General features: G+C 37.8%; 3 protein-coding genes across 3 annotated transcripts in view; 1 reads left to right on the forward strand and 2 right to left on the reverse strand.

The window, feature by feature from the left end:
* The window catches only part of mbt (serine/threonine-protein kinase PAK mbt), a 558,896-nt gene that overhangs the window by 466,229 nt on the left and 71,832 nt on the right, over positions 1-20,835 (reverse strand). The gene's annotated exons all lie outside the window — the stretch shown is intronic.
* LOC128684879 (purine nucleoside phosphorylase) overlaps positions 1-20,835 on the forward strand; it is a 97,311-nt gene that overhangs the window by 76,070 nt on the left and 406 nt on the right. The window lies entirely within an intron of this gene.
* LOC128684880 (glycine dehydrogenase (decarboxylating), mitochondrial) overlaps positions 5,549-20,835 on the reverse strand; it is a gene marked incomplete at its 5' end in the record, with an annotated part of 55,450 nt that continues 40,163 nt past the window's right edge. The window contains 4 exon segments of the mRNA XM_070100479.1: positions 5,549-7,383; positions 8,024-8,144; positions 8,853-8,998; positions 9,786-9,893. Coding sequence (XP_069956580.1) covers positions 7,373-7,383; positions 8,024-8,144; positions 8,853-8,998; positions 9,786-9,893 — 386 coding nt within the window.

Below are 20,835 nucleotides of genomic sequence, written 5' to 3' on the forward strand. Positions count from 1 at the left end.
GGGAGATGGCCGACTTAAAAAAAAAAAAAAAAAAAAAACTAATTCAGAGATTTTTAAGTTTAACAGTATTTTACCTGCAATGTAATTATAATTTTAACAGTATAAAAAATTGACAGTAACTTTCACTGGAGACATAATTCAAAGGTTCTTTCATCATGCTATAAGCTACCAAAAGCATGCTCTGTTGTCAGAAGTGCTGCAGCTTTTGTAAGCTGGAGGAAGGTGTTGCTCCAGTGGTCATGATGAGTCAGTTTAGTGTGAACTGTGGTAGGACAGATACCTATATTGTAATTAGGGGTGATAACCATCAGGTTTGTCTACAAACTTGGGTATCTTATCCTCCTCTTATATAAGACCTTAATATTTTCAGAAAAACAAAGAATGCTATACCTATGTCTAAAATGGTTTCAACTTTAGAATTCCATAATTAATGCTGGCAACATCATTTGCAGAATAATGAAACTTGCCAAGCCAAAACAGAGATAATTTAGGGCTAACAGAAGAAAAAAACAAATAAAAAGCAGCATGTAGTAGTTACAGAAACAGTTGCTGTATTTGTTCTTGGTAGAACCACTATGTAAACATGTCCAAAAATTTTCATAACTCAAAAATAAACATATTAAATATTGTAGAAATGCACAAATTGAATATTTAATGCAGGTAAAGTAGTACTACTTTCCATCAATATATAAACTTTTTGTGTGTTGTTTCATTTGTAAGTTAATCAGTATATGTAAAGTATTTAACCTCAGTGTAAAGTACAGTAGGGCCCTGCTTTACGGCATTCCGCTAATACAGCGATTTCAAATTATGCCCAAAACACACTATACGGCTCCCCTTTCTAATACTGTGCATGCCACCTGGTTTGTTTGCATTCTCCGTAAGCACCGGTTGTCTCCATTATGTTTGGAAACTTTCCAAAATTTCAAGTGTTTTAAAGATTATTTCTTATTTTATATGTACTCTGATAATTATACTTATGTGTACCTGTACCTAAGTAAACTTACACACTGTACTCGCATGCAGGTACACATTAAAATCATTAAGAGTGTCTTGTTAGTGTTGATGCTATATTAAAAATAACAATAATGATCACTGAGGCACATTAAATGTTGTATAAAACATTACTATAGACATTTTGCTTAATCCATTTATGATATTTTTTCAAAAGTATATAATAAACACGCTACGTAACAACAAACATGATATATACCCACAGTAAAATAGATTAACATAAATACGACATGTTTTTCTAGTCGGCTCGAAGGAGTGAACTAAAATCATACACGTTCGCTTGTTAACAAAACTTGCGTCTGTCCTCTCTTGTGTACTCGTTCTCTCTTTTATTCGTTTAATCTCGTTGACTCGCCTCTCGCCCTACATTAAGATTACAAATATTTTAAGATAATGACTGTACTGTATATGCATTTTATCGATCTAGGGCCCTTTAAATTCCTAGTATATAATGTGTGGGTGGGGTGACCAGATGGGGTTGCATACCTACCACACTATTTGATACCCTACTATTCACCTTGCACCCTATATTAAGACTACAAATATTTTGAGGTAATGAGTGTACTGTGCATGTATTTTACTTTGTTTTTTAATGCCTTGTTCTATTGCTAACTTAATATATGTTAGTGTAAACTTGTCTGACATTTATAAGTGGAAATAAATGGCGTACTGCTATCCGGTGATGTCTGCTTTCTGACAGTAGCCTGGATCCTAACCTGCTGTATAAATGGGGCTCTACTGTATATTATTATGCTTGTTTGGATATGCATTCTTCACTAAGCTTTCAGCTAAGTTCTAAAAATGTGAAAAAAAAACAAAAAAAATTTGCATTTGTGTGATGTGAAATTTGCCTCTTAAAAGGTAATTCAATTTTATTGTAATTTTTTTGTTTTACCCAGTTAATTATTACCTATTTTCAGTAATATTTAAGGCAGGGGTAACAACTTTCATAGATTTGTTGCTTTTATATTTGCATATACACTGTAAATTAAAGAAAATAGGGTCTATATAGGTATACATAACACTAAAACTTTCACAGGAAATAACCCTGCTATTTAAAAAAAAAAAAAAACACGATGCCATACTCTACATAAACTGATCTTTGGGACAATAACTACTGACACAATTCATACATTCAAACTTTGTAGAGGTGGGGTTTAAATCTTATAGACTACACATTAAGTCTGCCTGTATCCTCTTTGCCATCAGTCAAAAATACCTTAGTCCCTAAAATAGGGATTGTAGTAAACTTGTATATATATATATATCACATATATATACCAAGAGGCATACACTTCTTGTGTATATATCCTGTGATCGTCCTACTGGTATTTTGCATACAGTTGAGTATAAGTATTATTAAATTCTTTAGGTGCTAAATAGTTATGTATAAAATCTTAAACAATTCTTATACTTTCCTCAGCCTGTGAAAATCACCTTGGGAAACATTTTCACCTTCATTCAATAACTATCAATCATGCCAAAAGTTCACTGGCATCACAATTCCAAAATGACACTCCAAACTGCAACATCCCCTTCTTCTTTAATTAAAAAGCAGGTACTGTGCTTCATACCTTCAAATTCTTCAAAGTACCTTGCTCAAACCAACAGCACTTTTATCCCAAGAATAATTTGTCTACTCACTCCAGTCTGACATGGTCACGTGTCTTTTGGACGCTCACACCCATACTGTGATGAATGGTTTGAAAAACCGACAAGTTGAAGATTGAGACACTTATGCAGCATATGGGAATCTTTATTCAGGAAACGCTTCGCCACACAGTGGCTTCATCAGTCCAATACAAAGAGGAAGGCGTAAGGAGAGGAGGAGTATGAGGTGATCAGTCCCTCAGCCTGGAGTCGATGTGCTCAGTCCATCAATCTACAAGATTGATGGACTGAGCAATCTACAAGATTGATGGACTGAGCACATCGACTCCAGGCTGAGGGACTGATTACCTCATACTCCTCCTCTCCTTACGCCTTCCTCTTTGTATTGGACTGATGAAGCCACTGTGTGGCGAAGCGTTTCCTGAATAAAGATTCCCATATGCTGCATAAGTGTCTCAATCCACACCCATACTGCTCATAATAGCTTCTCAGGAAAGGAAAGGTGGGTGATGTCCTTTACCGATCTTTCCCAGATTTATACACCCCTCTACCCTCTTCCAGGATGTTCTCTGGCAGGGTGACCTGACAACGAAAATGCTTTCACCACCATTCAATCACTGTTTTGCCAGAAGGGCACTGCCATCTCAGTTCAGATGACTCTCCCAAACCACACCATCCCCACCCCTTCTTCAGAGTACAGGCACTGTATTTCCACCTCCAAGACTCGCGTCTGGCTAACCCTTGCCCCTAAATCCCTACATAAATGTTATCTTGCACACACTCCAGCACATCAAATCATAAAAACCACTTGCCTCTACTAAGTCCTATCACACTGACCACATTCAAGGAGGATTTGTCTACATTATGCAATTTAGAATGATAGTCCTTAAATATACTGTATGTATTGTAACTACAATTGGTTTCATGTGTTGCTTCAGATACTTTAAAGTTTATTTTTAATCCTAGAAATATACTCCCTTGCAATTTTAGTCATAAATTATAACACAAGTCCTTCCTAGCCAATAAATTCTTGTATAACAAAACCTTTAACATGCTAAAATATTTTTTTAAACAATGTACAAATGTATTCTTATGTAACAATTGAAAAAAGAAATTAATTAGGAAGAGTTTTTATTAAATTAGCATTAGGCACATTACCTTTCACTCAAGTGAATGCTTCCAGCAGATACTGGAGTTTTTTTTACATAGGATATAACATTCCAATACGAGTGGAAGTTTCCAGCACTTTTTTTTTTTTCCCCTCCCTGTATAAATCTACTCGACAGTGACCTTTTATAGTGCTGGAGCAGGGATGTACAGAAACTTGCCCATACATTGCTCCCCACCTCTAATGTTGGATCACATGAACATGATTTGTGCCTAGGAGTATGGGCTTGTTCTCTGGAATGAGTGCCATTTTACCTACAATGTAAATGGCTGACACTTACTGCCAATGAATCTGAATGAATTATGAGCATGAATTGTGGCATATGAAAATTAAACTTTGATAATATATATTTCCTTAGTGATTATGATTTATAAACAAGAGAATTGGTCACAACAGCATTGTGATGATAATGAATGTAAATTTGATGTTTGTAACAGTTTTAAAAGTTGAATAACAAAGCTTTTTTATTTTACAAAACACAATGCCTCCTAGTTTGTTCACTTATTTAAGTCAGCATCACACATGCATATATTTCTGACAAACTAGTAATTATTCATAATTGTATTATATTCCATAAATTAAGTACTTATGTGCAAAGTGACAGATCACGATGGTAACCTCAATGTACTGTTCTCTACTTTCTTTCAGCCCTTGTGGCTTAGTGCTTCTTTTTGATTATTATAATAATAATCTACTTTCTTTCTCCTTTTTTTCTATGTGCTTCTCTTATTTCATATATTTGTTAGGTAAAAGGACACAAGTGCAACTATGCGACATTGAATTGTGTCCTTTTACCTTACATATTGTTGGTAATTCTATCAATGTTAATTCATATACGTATTTAGAAAAGTAGAGGTAGCTAGACTAGCGAGTCCTCAGCTAGGGATTACTATCACTTTTTTCTACTCTGGGATAGAATGATTAATGCCTAACATTGGATACCTCATCATACTAAAATTAAGCTTGTAAAGTAATCTTGGATCTATATTCAATATACTTCCACAACCCTTGAACTATTTATTATTTGGGTTTATCTATATCACTAATGGCATTAATATCAAAATTCCATTAAGACATTCATCAAAGTGATAATGCCAATAGAAAAGACCAATCTTTTTTTTTTTTAAGGCTGAGCAGAGAAGAAACTGGGTGATTTAAGTAATGCTCTTTATATTTGTATACATACAGCTGGTGCATATATGATACTACCATGATAATATTGTTGGAATAGGGAGAAGTGTACTATCCTTTGTTCAGACAGGCATATCTGACAGAGAATGAAGCTTGCAATGAAAATTTGTCATTAGGGAAAATGACCTACACCAGATTACTTTCAATACAGTATATAAGAGTGTCAGTCATCACATCACAACAGCCATCATAAATTGAACTTTATTGCTAGAACTTTATAAAAAAACCTATTATTCAAATCTAGACTGTAGCTGCAGCTAACTTTAAGAAAACTGTACAATGTACTGAAAATGAAATCTTCACATTATATAGATATTCTTTAATTACCTGACCTTAATTCTTCACACATACACTTTGGAAAAATTATATGTAACCACCTCATGATTATTTAATTTATCAAAAGTTTGGTATATGAGCTCAGAGTGCCTACCATTTCTAGACTTAAAACTGTGAATTACATAAAATATGACATGGTGTGTGGCAGAAAAGAATAAGCACCAAACTCAAACTATGCCAAAAAACACAGACGTGGAGGAGATTGAGGCTATGAAACTCAAGTTACCATACTTTCTTATGAGGCTCTTGAGCCCCATGATTTTTTTTTTTTTTTTGCCACAGCACCTCTCATAACCTGTGTACACAAGTCATATACAATACAAATATGTGCCAATCAATGACTGTACACTCATCCTTGAACAATAACCTTTCTATCAGCAGTGCACTCTTAGCCTTGTATTATCTTAATCTACCATTAATGATATACAATATTGATAAGCTGATAAATAAGACGTGTAATAACACTTGGGTATCTTAATTGCCAAAATGTTTTGCCTGCACAGCAGGCCTCTTCAGTTGAATACTGAGGTGATTTTCCTACTGGAGGCAGCAGAGATGTAATTTTAAGGTGTTCGGTCCTTTAACCTTGAATTAATTGGTGCCAGAGATGAGGGGCAGCAATTGGAGATGGCATCATGGGTGGGTGGGGCCCACCAGTGGACGTAGGTAATGCCTATAAGTTGGACTAGCATTTCATGATACTTTGGATAAATATGATTGAGAGAAATTGAGCCCCACCCTTCTGTGATGCCATCTCCAACTGCTGTCCCCTCACCTTTGGTTCCATATGCAGGTCTTCATTTTCATGCTTCTACTTTACGTTATACTTTATGTTAAGTGACTGAATAGCTTTCAACTCAAAAGCTAAGAGCCTGAACACCATAAAATTATGTTTCCATTTCTTCCAGCATAACAATCACCTCTATTTGAAGAAACCTGCTGCACAAAATCATTTCAGCAATACAGTTTCCTAAATGCTGCATATGTGTCCTACTCAAAGTGCACCATGCCCTGCATTTTCCTAGTACAGTATATTAACATTTATACACCACTTCCACTGATCAAAACAAGATGGATACTACTTTGTACCAGATTCCAAACCTCAGGCAGAACTTTTCCTTGCTCTTAAGAATAGTAAAAAGGATCAAACTATATACTGGCTTTAAAGATAATACAAAACTGAACTACCAGGTACAGTTTTGTCAGTGATATGGCAGGACTTAATTGTTTTATTTTTATCACAGAAAAGCCATCTATGGATTCCATAGGAGATTGTACTTCATTAAAGGGAAAAAATCTTTCAACAAATATAGCTACTTCATATCCAAAAACTACTGAATAAAAAATCCAGAAAAACAAGGAAAGCATCTAAACATTGGCATAATAAAAGTAAAATCATCCAAGCTCAAGACCTTTGTTAATGATGTTGGGTGCTATGCCTATTTAGTTATGAAATATTGCCTAAAAGATAAAAAAAAAAAAAACATGGAATATATTTCTGAATCTTCCAGCATATTTTACTGTATAATTCTTGCTAGTAAAGTGTTCAGAAGATAAAACAAAATTTTGAATAGGCATATTATTTATTCCATTGTCATGCATGGCAGCATTCCCAACAAGGAGGAAGAAAGTCCTAAGCTCAGGGGCTTGGCATTATTCTGTATAAACATTCTATCAATTAACTATAAGTATAGGTTGAGGTTTTAAGCCCAAACTGTTTTCTTGGCAAAAAGATGATTGATTTACTCATGGGTAATATTTCTGAAAGGCAGAAATCCAAGAACTAATCCCTGTACTGAAGAACATAATACATGAGCACTGCAGTAAGCATGCTGGTCATGCTAGAAAGGTTCAACTCTCACCTACCCATTCCACTCATCTACAACTCTACTGCTAAGCCAGTTCTGTCTTGTACAAGAGAATAAAATGAGCATGCAGATCATGAAGCAAGCTGTGCTACATACCTGACATCAATATAGTCACTGTATTCCGACACAACATCAACTATTAGACTGGTTTTTACTACAATTTAAGCTTTCTTCCATAGAAGTGTTAGGATGAACCTAAAAGAAAACATAAGAGTGGATGACAACTTTTTTTTTTTTTCCAGAGCAGCAAAACACCAACCCCTGTAAAGTACCTTAATTCTCAAAGGTTCTACTGTCCGTCAAAAACTTTAATTACCAGTGGTGCATTCTTAAATATACACTACTATATGACTGCAATTGTTTTTAGTCTATTAAATAATATTACATCAAACAATATGTGATTATGTATCTAAAGTGACTGAGCCACACTTATTAAATTCCATTGTTTATAAGATTGAAGCTGTCAATTTTGAAATTTAAGAAATGTTACACTTAACTGTACCAATACTTGTACAAAACTTTATTAAAACATTTAAATACATTTTTATTCAATGTACTGTAGTAACATTTGAAATTAAATAGCTTAAATATTTCAAACTGTATAATAAAAATATTAAAACTACATCCTTAAGGTTCTATGACCCAAATTTAATAATTTAAGAAACGAACTCAAACTATGACAATTATTCGGTTTTTGATTGATACTTGATCTGTAAAATCTAAAGTAAAAAAAAAAATTTCCTTCAACATACAATATTATGGTAAGTGACCATTTTATAAGTATATTATTAAATAATACACAAAAGATATACTGTACATCATTATAATGCTTAACCTTCAAATGGTGAAGTGTAAACATCCATTGGAGGACAGGTACAGACAAGATTGCGATCACCATATATATCATCAATGCGACCGACTGTTGGCCACCACTTTGTCTCTGGTCGCACAAATGGCTGAAATGCAAAAATGTTTCATACAATGAGTGCTGAGTTTTGTTTTCTTCAAAGCTTTTGTAAACAACCTCTCCTACACTGTAAAGCCTCACACAGAGCACCTGGAAGAAGAGAAAAAAAAAAAAAAAAAAAAAAAAAAAGGCCAAGCTGGTAAAGGTAATAAAGGTCCCATTGATCCAGTCTCAGATCAGGCCTCTTAAGTTGGAAATAAGACTGAGGAATATTAAAAACATTATCACAAAGAGGAGCACCTATAATCAATGCACATTGATAAGCAATCATTTGAATGGATAAAAGCCGAAGATATGCAGTATACAGCAACAATACTTAAGGAAGGGTTCAATACACAAACAATTCATTAAAAGCATGGTAGAAGTACCAATCGTCTTTCAAAATTTTATATTATTTAGCTTGACTGCCATAAGTAGAGAGTATGCAAATTATGATGGATTCCATGGCTCTAAAGAAGACAGCTGCCTCACTATAAAAAGGTATAGGATTTTTTAATTTAAACGAATCAGAACAAAGCTCACAAATCAAGAATGGATAACATTTTGGTTCATTCTAATTCCATTATACAGTTTTCTAGTTTTCATTTCCAATTTATAAACCAATTTATTTAAATCAGCATTTTTCACAACTCAATGTAATCCTAGAAATAAGAATTAAAATACAACAAACTAAACCCTCGCCGCTAATTTGACTTACAGCGGGAAAAGCTGCTTGTTCTCGTGTATATGGCCTGTTCCAGTTGGAAGATGTCACAGTAATTATTGGATGAGGTGCCATGTTGAGTGGATTGCATTCTGGGTCACTCTTACCTTCCTCCAGATCTCTTATCTCCTCTCTAATTACTGCAAAAGAAATAAATTTCATGAAATGGTAGCTTTCTCAAAGAATGTTCTGGAAAATTATTTAAGCAATCTTAGACTGCATGGTGGTATTTGTACACAATGATACACTATTTCTACAAAGTATTATTTACAATTGTTCAGGAACAGGAGACATCACTGACATACTTTATAATAAGTCCCTGGTTATGCAGAACATTTTAGGCAGCTTTAAAATCAACTTATTATGCAGCAGCAACATAACTGCTTTTCATTATACCTGACACAACACTAGATATGCTGGCACTGTTACAGTGAGAAGTATTAAGTGCCAGAGCATATAGTCTGAGAGAGCAAGAGGCAAGTTTTATTGAATGTCCACAACTGCATCATCACAATTATAGAAATACAACTAGAATATGGGAATGTCTAATTACAGTGTAAGTGTAAAATATGTACTGAACTTCTGTGAATTGTTTAATATTAATGAACACTAAATACTGTATTCTCTTCAAACTTTTTATACAAGTGTTTTACATAAATTAATCATTCATAAATTACTTTACATAAATTTTGGAAAACTTTGTTCAGGTAATGTAATAAATGCTACTTAGCAAGAATGGCAGGAAGGAGGTTGTACCACTTGTGACCAACAGAGCTCTACTGTACTTGTGGCATTGTAGACACACACCACTTCACCTCAAGCCTACTGCAACCTTGATAATGGCCAATCATACATGGTGAATCCAAGGTATTATTCATGTACCATGATGTTTTTTTTTAAAACACCATACCGCACATACATACTTACAGATCATAGCATCACAAAATCGATCAAGTTCTGCCTTGTCCTCAGATTCTGTTGGTTCCACCATCAGACTTCCAGCAACTGGCCATGACATAGTAGGTGCATGGAATCCTGAATCAGAAACGATGAAGATTCAGACCACTAAAATAAATTGCTAGAGATATTCACATTATTACTAGTTATTATTAAATTCATACAGGGGCTCAAACAATTATATAATAAGGCAACAATCACATTAATTGGTAGAATGTTAACAGGCAGGGAAAAAAACTTGAGCTGATCTCTCTCCTTCCCTTTCCTCTGCAAATTTAAATAGGTATATAATTACCCAAAGTTCAAATATCTCCACATAGTACTTTAAAAAATATAAAATTTATTAGTATGATGAGGTCAGCGGTCATGTGTGGTCATACCTGCCTAAGCTCTTGGGAGTTAGCATGGGCTGTTACCAAGCACCATGGCTTGTTGTAGTGTTTTAGAATCTCAGGTTCAAGTGTTGAAGAAGGAGATTCTACTTCAGGGGGAAAACAGGAGGCTGAAGCATCGCATAGATGAGTTTGGGAGTGAGTGTGAGAAGGATTTAGCTGGTAAGGAGGAAATGGTCACCAGCAGTGACGGTGGCAGCCACTTTAAGTGGCAAGTGGTTCACAGTTCAGGAAGAAGGAAGATGAGGAGAGTTCATGGAGAAGATGTGAAGGTAGGAAATTGATTCTCTGTTCTCCAAGACGAGTGTACTTCAGTGGTTAGTGAGGTTGAAGGTACCACTGATTCCCCTGTTAATCAAGGTAAGAATATTTTAATAGTAGGTGATTCTCAGGTAAGATGTATGGACTGTGCATTTTGTAACAGAGACAGAAAGGTCAGACAGAGTGTGTGCCTTCCAGGAGCTGGTGTTGGTGACAGTCAGCAGGTTGGATAATATTATGGCAGGTAATGGGAACAAGCCCATTATCTGTCTTAGTGCTGCGGGTAATGACATTGGGAAGGGCAGGAGAGAGGTGCTGCTGGATAAGTACAGGTCAGCCATAGAAGTAGTTAGGTCTAAGGGAAGGATCCCAGTCATATGTAGCATCTTGCCTAGAAAGGGAGTGGGCAATGAATGGATGTCTAGGGCAATTGGTATAAATTGCTGGCTAGATAGGTACTGCAAGGAACTTGTAATCCCATTCATTGATAGCTGGGACCTATTCTTTGACAAACGTGATATGTATGCAAGGGATGGGGTTTATCTCTCTGGGGATGGAGTGATTGCATTAGCCAATTCGATTGAGAGGGTAACTGATGACTTGTTTAGGAATTTAAACTGATAGATTATAGAGGTATGGGTGTTTGTGGGAAACAATCAGGCTGCAGCATTAGGGTTAAAAACAGCAGTTATTACTGGGATTCCTCAGGGATATATTTCAAAGACAATATTCAAAATAAAGTTGTTAGTAATGGCAAATCAATTGATCAACAAACAAAGAGAGATAGTAGAGGGCAACGAGTGACTAGCTCCCTTAAGGTTTACTATACAAATAGTAGGAGTCTAAGAAATAAGATAGATGAGCCAAGATTACTTGCAAGTGTAGGTAATATAGATATTATTGGTATAACATAGACCTGGTTCAACCTGAAAGATAGAGAAATGCCTTCTGAATGCAACATACAGAGTTATAAACTATTCCACACTGATAGGGTCAACAGGAAGGGTGGTGGGGTGGTGATGTATGTCAGAGAAAATTTAAATTGTTGTCTTAGACATGAGATAATATTAGAAACATCGAACACAGAATCTGTTTGGCTACAGTTTCTCGAGGGACGTGACAAATTAATTTTGGGTGTGATTTATTGGCCCCCAAACCTTGATAGGGAGTGCAGTAAGCTGTTATGGGACGAAATTCATAAGGCATCTAGATATGAAAAAGTTGTCATAATGGGAGATTTTAACTTTAGACAAAATGATTGGAACAATATGACAGGAAATCTTGAGTCTAGTGACTTTCTTGATACAGTTCAGGATTGCTTTTTAGAACAAGTTATGACAGAACCAACTAGAGGAAACAATTTGCTTGACTTGGTTCTTGCCAACAAAGATTCACTAATTAATAATCATGAGGTTAATGATGAGCTTGGGGAAAGTGTGCACAAATCACTTAGTTTCAATATACAGTATCATGGAATTACCCAGATAACTGCAATCAAATCTCTGTCCCAGATTTTCGCTTGGCCGACTTCATGGGACTGAAAAATTACCTAGGTGGGCTAAATTGTGATGTCCTGACTATGGGTCAGGTAGGTGATCTTGGTTGCCAATATGACGTGTTTTAGAGCATAGTTCTAGCTGCCCAGACAACTTTTGTTCTGAGTAGGGAAATTATATCTAACAAAAATGATCCCAAATGGATGAACAATAGATTAAAACATCTCACTGGTCAAAAGAGAGGCATATATAGGCATATCAAAAGAGGGGATGGGCAGTTAAGAAATCAATATATTCAATTAAAAAGAGAAATAAAGAAAGGAATAAGAAAAGCAAAAAGGGATTATGAGGCTAAGGTCACAAGGGATTCAAAGACTAACCCAAAAGGGTTCTTTCAGGTATACAGAAGTAAGATTAGGGACAAGATTGGCCCACTTAAGAGTAACTCTGGTCAGATCACTGACAGTGATAAGGATGTGTGTGAAATTCTCAATACCTACTTCCTCTCAGTTTTCACCCAGGAAAATACTAGCGATATTCCTGAAATAATAGATTATGTAGAACAGGATGATAATAAACTATGCATGATTGCGGTAACTAGTGACATGGTCCCTCAGACAAAGAGAGAAACTAAAACCTAACAAATCCCCAGGTCCTGATAAACTGTTTGTAAGGGTGTTAAAGGAATGTAAAGAGGAACTTATCATACCTTTGGCTAATCTTTTTAACATATCACTACAAACTGGCATAGTGCCTGATAAGTGGAAAATGGCAAATGTAATACCTATTTACAAGACAGGTGACAGGTCCTTGGCTTCGAACTATAGACCAATAAGCCTTACATCCATAGTGGGAAAATTTATGGAATCAATAATTGCCCAAGAAATTCGTAGCCATCTGGTCTGTGACCAGGCCTCCTGGTGGATCAGAGCCTGATCAACCAGGCTGTTGCTGCTGGCTGCACGCAAACCAACATACGAGCCACAGCCCGGCTGGTCAGGAACCGACTTTAGGTGCTTGTCCAGTGTCAGCTTGAAGACTGCCAGGGGTCTGTTGGTAATCCCCCTTATGTATGCTGGGAGGCAGTTGAACAGTCTCGGGCCCCTGACACTTACTGTATGGTCTCTTAACGTGCTAGTGACACCCCTGCTTTTCATTGGGGGGATGTTGCATCGTCTGCCAAGTCTTTTGCTTTCATAGTGAGTGATTTTCGTGTGCAAGTTCGGTACTAGTCCCTCTAGGATTTTCCAGGTGTATATAATCATGTATCTCTCCCGCCTGTCTTCCAGGGAATACAGGTTTAGGAACCTCAAGCGCTCCCAGTAATTGAGGTGTTTTATCTCCGTTATGCGCGCCATGAAGGTTCTCTGTACATTTTCTAGGTCAGCAATTTCACTTGCCTTGAAAGGTGCTGTTAGTGTGCAGCAATATTCCAGCCTAGATAGAACAAGTGACCTGAAGAGTGTCATCATGGGCTTGGCCTCCCTAATTTTGAAGGTTCTCATTATCCATCCTGTCATTTTTCTAGCAGATGCGATTGATACAATGTTATGGTCCTTGAAGGTGAGATCCTCCGACATGATCACTCCCAGGTCTTTGACGTTGGTGTTTCGCTCTATTTTGTGGCCAGAATTTGTTTTGTACTCTGATGAAGATTTAATTTCCTCGTGTTTACCATATCTGAGTAATTGAAATTTCTCATTGTTGAACTTCATATTGTTTTCTGCAGCCCACTGAAAGATTTGGTTGATGTCCGCCTGGAGCCTTGCAGTATCTGCAATGGAAGACACTGTCATGCAGATTCGGGTGTCATCTGCAAAGGAAGACACGGTGCTGTGGCTGACATCCTTGTCTATGTCGGATATGAGGATGAGGAACAAGATGGGAGCGAGTACTGTGCCTTGTGGAACAGAGCTTTTCACCGTAGCTGCCTCGGACTTTACTCTGTTGACGACTACTCTGTGTTCTGTTAGTGAGGAAATTATAGATCCATCAACCGACTTTTCCTGTTATTCCTTTAGCACGCATTTTGTGTGCTATTATGCCATGGTCACACTTGTCGAAGGCTTTTGCAAAGTCTGTATATATTACATCTGCATTCTTTTTGTCTTCTAGTGCATTTAGGACCTTGTCGTAGTGATCCAATAGTTGAGACAGACAGGAGCGGCCTGTTCTAAACCCATGTTGCCCTGGGTTGTGTAACTGATGGGTTTCTAGATGGGTGGTGATCTTGCTTCTTAGGACCCTTTCAAAGATTTTTATGATATGGGATGTTAGTGCTATTGGTCTGTAGTTCTTTGTTGTTGCTTTACTGCCCCCTTTGTGGAGTGGGGCTATGTCTGTTGTTTTTAGTAACTGTGGGACGACCCCCGTGTCCATGCTCCCTCTCCATAGGATGGAAAAGGCTCGTGATAGGGGCTTCTTGCAGTTCTTGATGAACACGGAGTTCCATGAGTCTGGCCCTGGGGCAGAGTGCATGGGCATGTCATTTATTGCCTGTTCGAAGTCATTTGGCGTCAGGATAACATCGGATAGGCTTGTGTTAATCAAATTTTGTGGCTCTCTCACAAAAAATTCATTTTGATCTTCGACTCTCAGTCTGGTTAGCGGCTTGCTAAAAATTCAGTCATATTGGGACTTGAGTAGCTCACTCATTTCCTTGCTGTCATCTGTGTAGGACCCATCTTGTTTAAGTAGGGGCCCAATACTGGACGTTGCTCTCGACTTTGATTTGGCATAGAAGAAATACTTCGGGTTTCTTTCGATTTCATTTATGGCTTTTAGTTCTTCCCGCGATTCCTGACTCCTATAAGATTCCTTTAGCTTAAGTTCGATGCTTGCTATTTCTCTGACCAATGTCTCCCTGCGCATTTCAGATATATTGACCTCTTTTAGCCGCTCTGTTATTCTTTTCCGTCGCCTGTAAAGGGAGCGCCTGTCTCTTTCTATTTTACATCTACTCCTCCTTTTTCTTAGAGGAATAAGCCTTGTGCATACATCGAGTGCCACCAAGTTAATCTGTTCTAGGCATAAGTTGGGGTCTGTGTTGCTTAGTATATCTTCCCAGCTTATATCGGTTAGGACTTGGTTTACTTGGTCCCACTTTATGTTTTTGTTATCGAAGTTGAATTTGGTGAATGCTCCCTCGTGACTAGTCTCATTATGTCGGTCTGGGGCTCCACGCATACATGTCTGAACCTCAATTATGTTGTGATCCGAGTATATTGTTTTTGATATGGTGACATTTCTTATCAGATCATCATTGTTAGTGAAGATGAGGTCTAGTGTATTCTCCAGTCTAGTAGGCTCTATTATTTGCTGGTTTAAATTGAATTTTGTGCAGAGATTTAAAAGCTCGTGTGAGTGTGAGTTTTCATCAGAGCTGCCTCCTGGTGTTGTTACTGCAACAATATTATTTGCTATATTCCTCCATTTTAGGTGCCTTAAGTTGAAATCCCCCAGGAGCAAGATGTTGGGTGCAGGAGCTGGAAGATTTTCCAGACAGTGGTCAATTTTTAACAGCTGTTCCTAGAATTGCTGGGATGTTGCATCCGGAGGCTTGTAGACTACCACAATGACTAGGTTTTGGTTCTCGACCTTTACTGCTAAAACTTCCACTACATCATTTGAGGCATTAAGCAGTTCTGTGCAAACAAGTGACTCTGCAATGTACAGGCCAACCCCCCCCCCCCGTTTGCCTGTTCACTCTGTCACATCTGTATAGGTTGTAACCTGGGATCCATATTTCGTTGTCCAAGTGATCCTTTATGTGGGTCTCAGTGAAAGGCACGAACATTGCCTTTGCCTCTGCAAGCAGTCCACGGATGAAAGGTATTTTGTTGTTTGTTGCTGGCTTTAGACCCTGTATATTTGCGAAGAAGAATGTCATCGGACTGGTGGTATTGTTGGTACTGGGGGGGGGATTTTTTTTCTGGCATTAGTATCTGTATCTGTTGGTTTGGAGTGGAGGCCATCAACTGTGGTTCCACTCCAGGAATGACTGGATTTGGTGTACGATTTCTGCCATTTCCTGCCAGTTTTTTTTCCTTCCTGGCACTAAAAAACCTCTCCCTCTTGAGTGGCTGTGGCTACCCAGGTTTTCCCATGGCCTGGATGTTTTGTATCTTTTTGTCCCCTTTAGATGGTGTGCCTGGCAATTTAAGTTATAGCACAGTCTTTCCTGTACTGAAGAGGTACACAGTTCAGGGTGAAAAAGCTAACAGGAAGGGAGTTTCCATTTTCCTGTTGTCATATGGGCATGGCATTTTCTAGGGTGGTCATAGTTGCACGTCCCGTCTGTTTTTCCAGATTTCCCATGCCTGCAGATACCAAGTGCATAGTATGTGCACAGGCTTGGTTTCCGTTTGCCTTGGGTTTCTGTGACTGTATTCCCTGTTGGTGCATGTTTCCCTGTCTTATTCCTATCCTCCCTAGCACCAACAATGGAGCTCCCACCAGTTGTTTTTGGTAATATATCCTCACTATTGCTAGTGGAGTCCTCTTGTTTGCTATTTCCTGTGGTATTTCTAGTTTGCAATATTGGTTTTATCTTATCTTTGACTACACTTGTTTCCCTACTACGGCTCCTGTCCCCTATGAGGTCATTTATATGTATTCCTTCCTGCGTATAATTCCCGACTACCTGGACAAAATCTCCAGCTTCACCATTACTGTCTCCCAGGACAGCATCTCCAGCTTCACCATTACTGTCTCCCAGGACAGCATCTCCAGCTTCACCATTACTGTCTCCCAGGACAGCACCTCCAGTTTCACCATTACTGTCTCCCAGGACAGCACTATCGGCCCCACATTTACTGACTACCACGACATCACCTCCAGCCTTACAGTTTCTGACTACATGGCCAGTATCAAGGGCAGTACCATTCAGCCCAGACTTTTTATGTTCCCATCTGTTGTATAAAGCTTCCAGGTTTTCTATGAAAGCAGCTTTGATGTTATCCTCTTTTAATACCCTTGTGATTTTAGTCCACAGATTTATCTCATTTGGGCATACCCAAAAACACTTCCCTGTTTTAATACTGCTTGTAGCTAGTTCTTGGATATCTGCACAAGGAGCGTGACACCAATTTCCACAAAAATGACAATTTATCCATGTGGAAGCCCGTTTGTTTGATTGACCGCAGACTACACAGAGCTTCATAATGATTTGAATGGTTGATTTACTGTAATTCTACTAGCAACCTCTTGAATACTCTATTAATAACCTCCTTAAATGAAGCTCTAGCTATTTGTATTTCTATTTCTAACTGTACTTGTATATTGGACAGCTTACCATGTACGTTCCTGATTTATATTTATTGTTTGTGTTTGATAAGGGCGCCTACAACCCCATCCGTTTACAGTCTGCTTTATTGTCCAACGAATCCGTTTGTAACCAGTCATGGGTTCGGACCAGTCGATCTGATCTGATCAGTGGGTCACTTATTTAAAACATACTGGTCGGTGATTTGGGCTAACACATGAAGGATCTACTTGAAATTATCTACCCGAGTAATATGTGATTTGACTGATACAAAAGATAACTTGCGTGTTGAAGAAACCGGTGATTTCTGGGGATTTTTTTTTATTTTTTTATTTTTTTTTTTAACAAGTCGGCCGTCTCCCACCGAGGCAGGGTGACCCAAAAAGAAGGAAAATCCCCAAAAAGAAAATACTTTCATAATCATTCAACACTTTCACATCACTCACACATAATCACTGTTTTTGCAGAGGTGCTCAGAATACAACAGTTTAGAAGTACATATATACGTATAAAGATACACAATATATACCTCCAAATTGCCAATATCCCCAAACCCCTCCTTTAAAGTGCAGGCATTGTACTTCCCATTTCCAGGACTCAAGTCCAGCTATACAGTATAAAATAACCGGTTTCCCTGACTCCCTTCACTAAATATTATTCTGCTCACACTCCAACAGATCGTCAGGTCCCAAGTACCATTAGTCTCCATTCACTCCTATCTAACATACACATGCAAGCTTGCTGGAAGTCCAAGCCCCTCGCCCACAAAACCTCCTTTACCCCCTCCCTCCAACCTTCTCGAGGACGACCCCTACCCCACCTTCCTTCCTCTACAGATTTATACGCTCTCTATGTCATTCTACGTACTTTGATCCATTCTCTCTAAATAACCAAACCACCTCAACAACCCCTCTTCAGCCCTCTGACTAAAACTTTTATTAACTCCACACCTTCTCCTAATTTCCACACTCCAAATTTTCTGCATAATATTTACACCACACATTGCCCTTAGACAGGACATCTCCAACTGCCTCCTCGCTGCAGCATTTACAACACAAGCGTCACACCCATATAAGTGTTGGTACTACTATACTTTCATACATTCCCTTCTTTGCCTCCATAGATAACATTTTTTGTCTCCACATATACCTCAATGCACCACTCACCTTTTTTCCTTCATCAATTCTATGATTAACCTCGTCCTTCATAAATCCATCCACTGGCACGTCGACTCCCAAATATATGAAAACATTCACTTCTTCCATGCTCCTCCTCCCCAATTTGATATCCAATTTTTCTTTATCTAAATATTTTGATGCCCTCATCACCTTACTCTTTTCTATGTTCACTTTCAACTTTCTACCTTTACACACTCCCAAATTCATCCACCAACCTTGGCAATTTTTCTTTAGAATCTCCCATAAGCACAGTATCATCAGCACATAAAAACTCTTTACAGCATTTAGAAACTTACCACCTATTCCATATACTTGCAACATCTGCCACATTGCACCCCTATCCACTATCATATGCCTTTTCTAAATCCATAAATGCAATAAAAACTTCCCTACATTTGTCTAAATACTTTTCACACATATGCTTCAATGTAAACACTTGATTTACACATCCCCTACCCACTCTAAAACCTCCTTGCTCATCCGCAATTCTACATTCTGTCTTACCTCTAATTCTTTCAATAATAACCCTACCGTACACTTTTCCTGGTATACTCAGTAAACTTATTCCTCTATAATTTTTACAATCTCTTTTGTCCGCCTTCCCTTTATATAAAGGGACTATATAAATACTGATCATATATATGCTTCAATGTAAACACTTGATCTACACATCCCCTACCCACTCTAAAACCTCCTTGCTCATCTGCAATTCTACATTCTGTCTTACCTCTAATTCTTTCAATAATAACCCTACCGTACACTTTTCCTGGTATACTCAGTAAACTTATTCCTCTCTAATTTTTACAATCTCTTTTGTCCGCCTTCCCTTTATATAAAGCGACTATACACACTCTCTGCCAATCCCTAGGTACCTTCCCCTCTTTCATACATTTATTAAACAAAAATACCAACCACTCCAACACTATATCCCCTCCTGCTTTTAACATTTCTGTCAGGATCCCATCAGTTCCAGCTGCTTTACCCCCTTTCATTCTACGTAATGCTTCACGCACCTCCCCTACACTCTCATCCTGCTCTTCTTCACTCCTAAAAGATGGTATACCTCCCTGGCCAGTGCATGAAATTACCACCTCCCTTTCTTCGTCGACATTTATAAGTTCCTCAAAATATTCTCGCCATCTACCCAATACCTCCATCTCCCCATTTACTAACTCCCCTACACTGTTTTTTAACTGACAAATCATTCGTTCCCTAGGCTTTCTTAACTTTTTTAACTCCAAATTTTTTTCCTATTTTCATTAAAATTTCTTGACAGTGACTCTCCCACTCTATCATCTGCTCTCCTTTTTCACTCTCTCACCACTCTCTTCACCTTTCTTTTACTCTCCATATACTCTACTCTTCTTACAATACTTCTACTTTGTAAAAACCTCTCATAAGCTACCTTTTGCTCTTTTATCACACCCTTTACTTCATCATTCCACCAATCACTCCTCTTTCCTCCTGCACCCACCCTCCTATAACCACAAACTTCTGCCCCACATTCTAATACTGCATTTTTAAAACTATTCGAACCCTGTTCAACCCCCCCACTACTCATACTTGTACCAGCCCACCTTTCTGCCAATAGTTGCTTATATCTCACCTGAACTTCCTCCTCCCTTATTTTATTCACTTTCACCTCCCTCTTACTTCTTGTTGCCATTTTCCTCTTGTCCCATCTACCTCTTACTCTAACTGTAGCTACAACTAAATAATGATCCGATATACCAGTTGCCCCCTCTATAAACGTGTACATCCTGTAGCCTACCCATCAACCTTTTATCCACCAATATATAATCTAACAAACTACTTTCATTACGTGCTATATCATACCTTTTATATTTATCCTCTTATTCATAAAATAAGTATTACTTATTACCAAACCTCTTTCTACACATAGCTCAATTGAAGGCTCCCCATTTTCATTTACCCCTGGCACCCCAAATTTACCTACTACTCCCTCCACAATATTTTTACCCACTTAAAGCATTGAAATCCCTAACCACAAATACTCTCATACTTGGTTCAAAACTCTCCACGCATTCACTCAACATTTCCCAAAATCTCTCTCTACACTTCTCTCTTCTCCAGGTGAATATACACTTACTATAACCTACTTTTCATATCCAACCTTTATTTTACTCCACATAATCTTTGAATTAATACATTTGTAGTCCCTCTTTTCCTGCCATAGCTTATCCTTCAACATTATTGCTACTCCTTCTTTAGCTCTATTTGAAACCCCTGATCTAATCCCATTTATTCCTCTCCACTGAAACTCTCCCACCCCCTTCAGCTTTGTTTCACTTAAAGCCAGGACATCCAGCTTCTTCTCATTCATAACATCCACAATCATCTCTTTTTTATCATTCGCACAACATCCACGCACATTCAGACATTTTTGATGCCTAAAAAATGCCCAAAAAA

Source organism: Cherax quadricarinatus, chromosome 5 (assembly GCF_038502225.1).
Source record: "Cherax quadricarinatus isolate ZL_2023a chromosome 5, ASM3850222v1, whole genome shotgun sequence".
In the NCBI taxonomy this organism is placed as follows: domain Eukaryota; kingdom Metazoa; phylum Arthropoda; class Malacostraca; order Decapoda; family Parastacidae; genus Cherax; species Cherax quadricarinatus.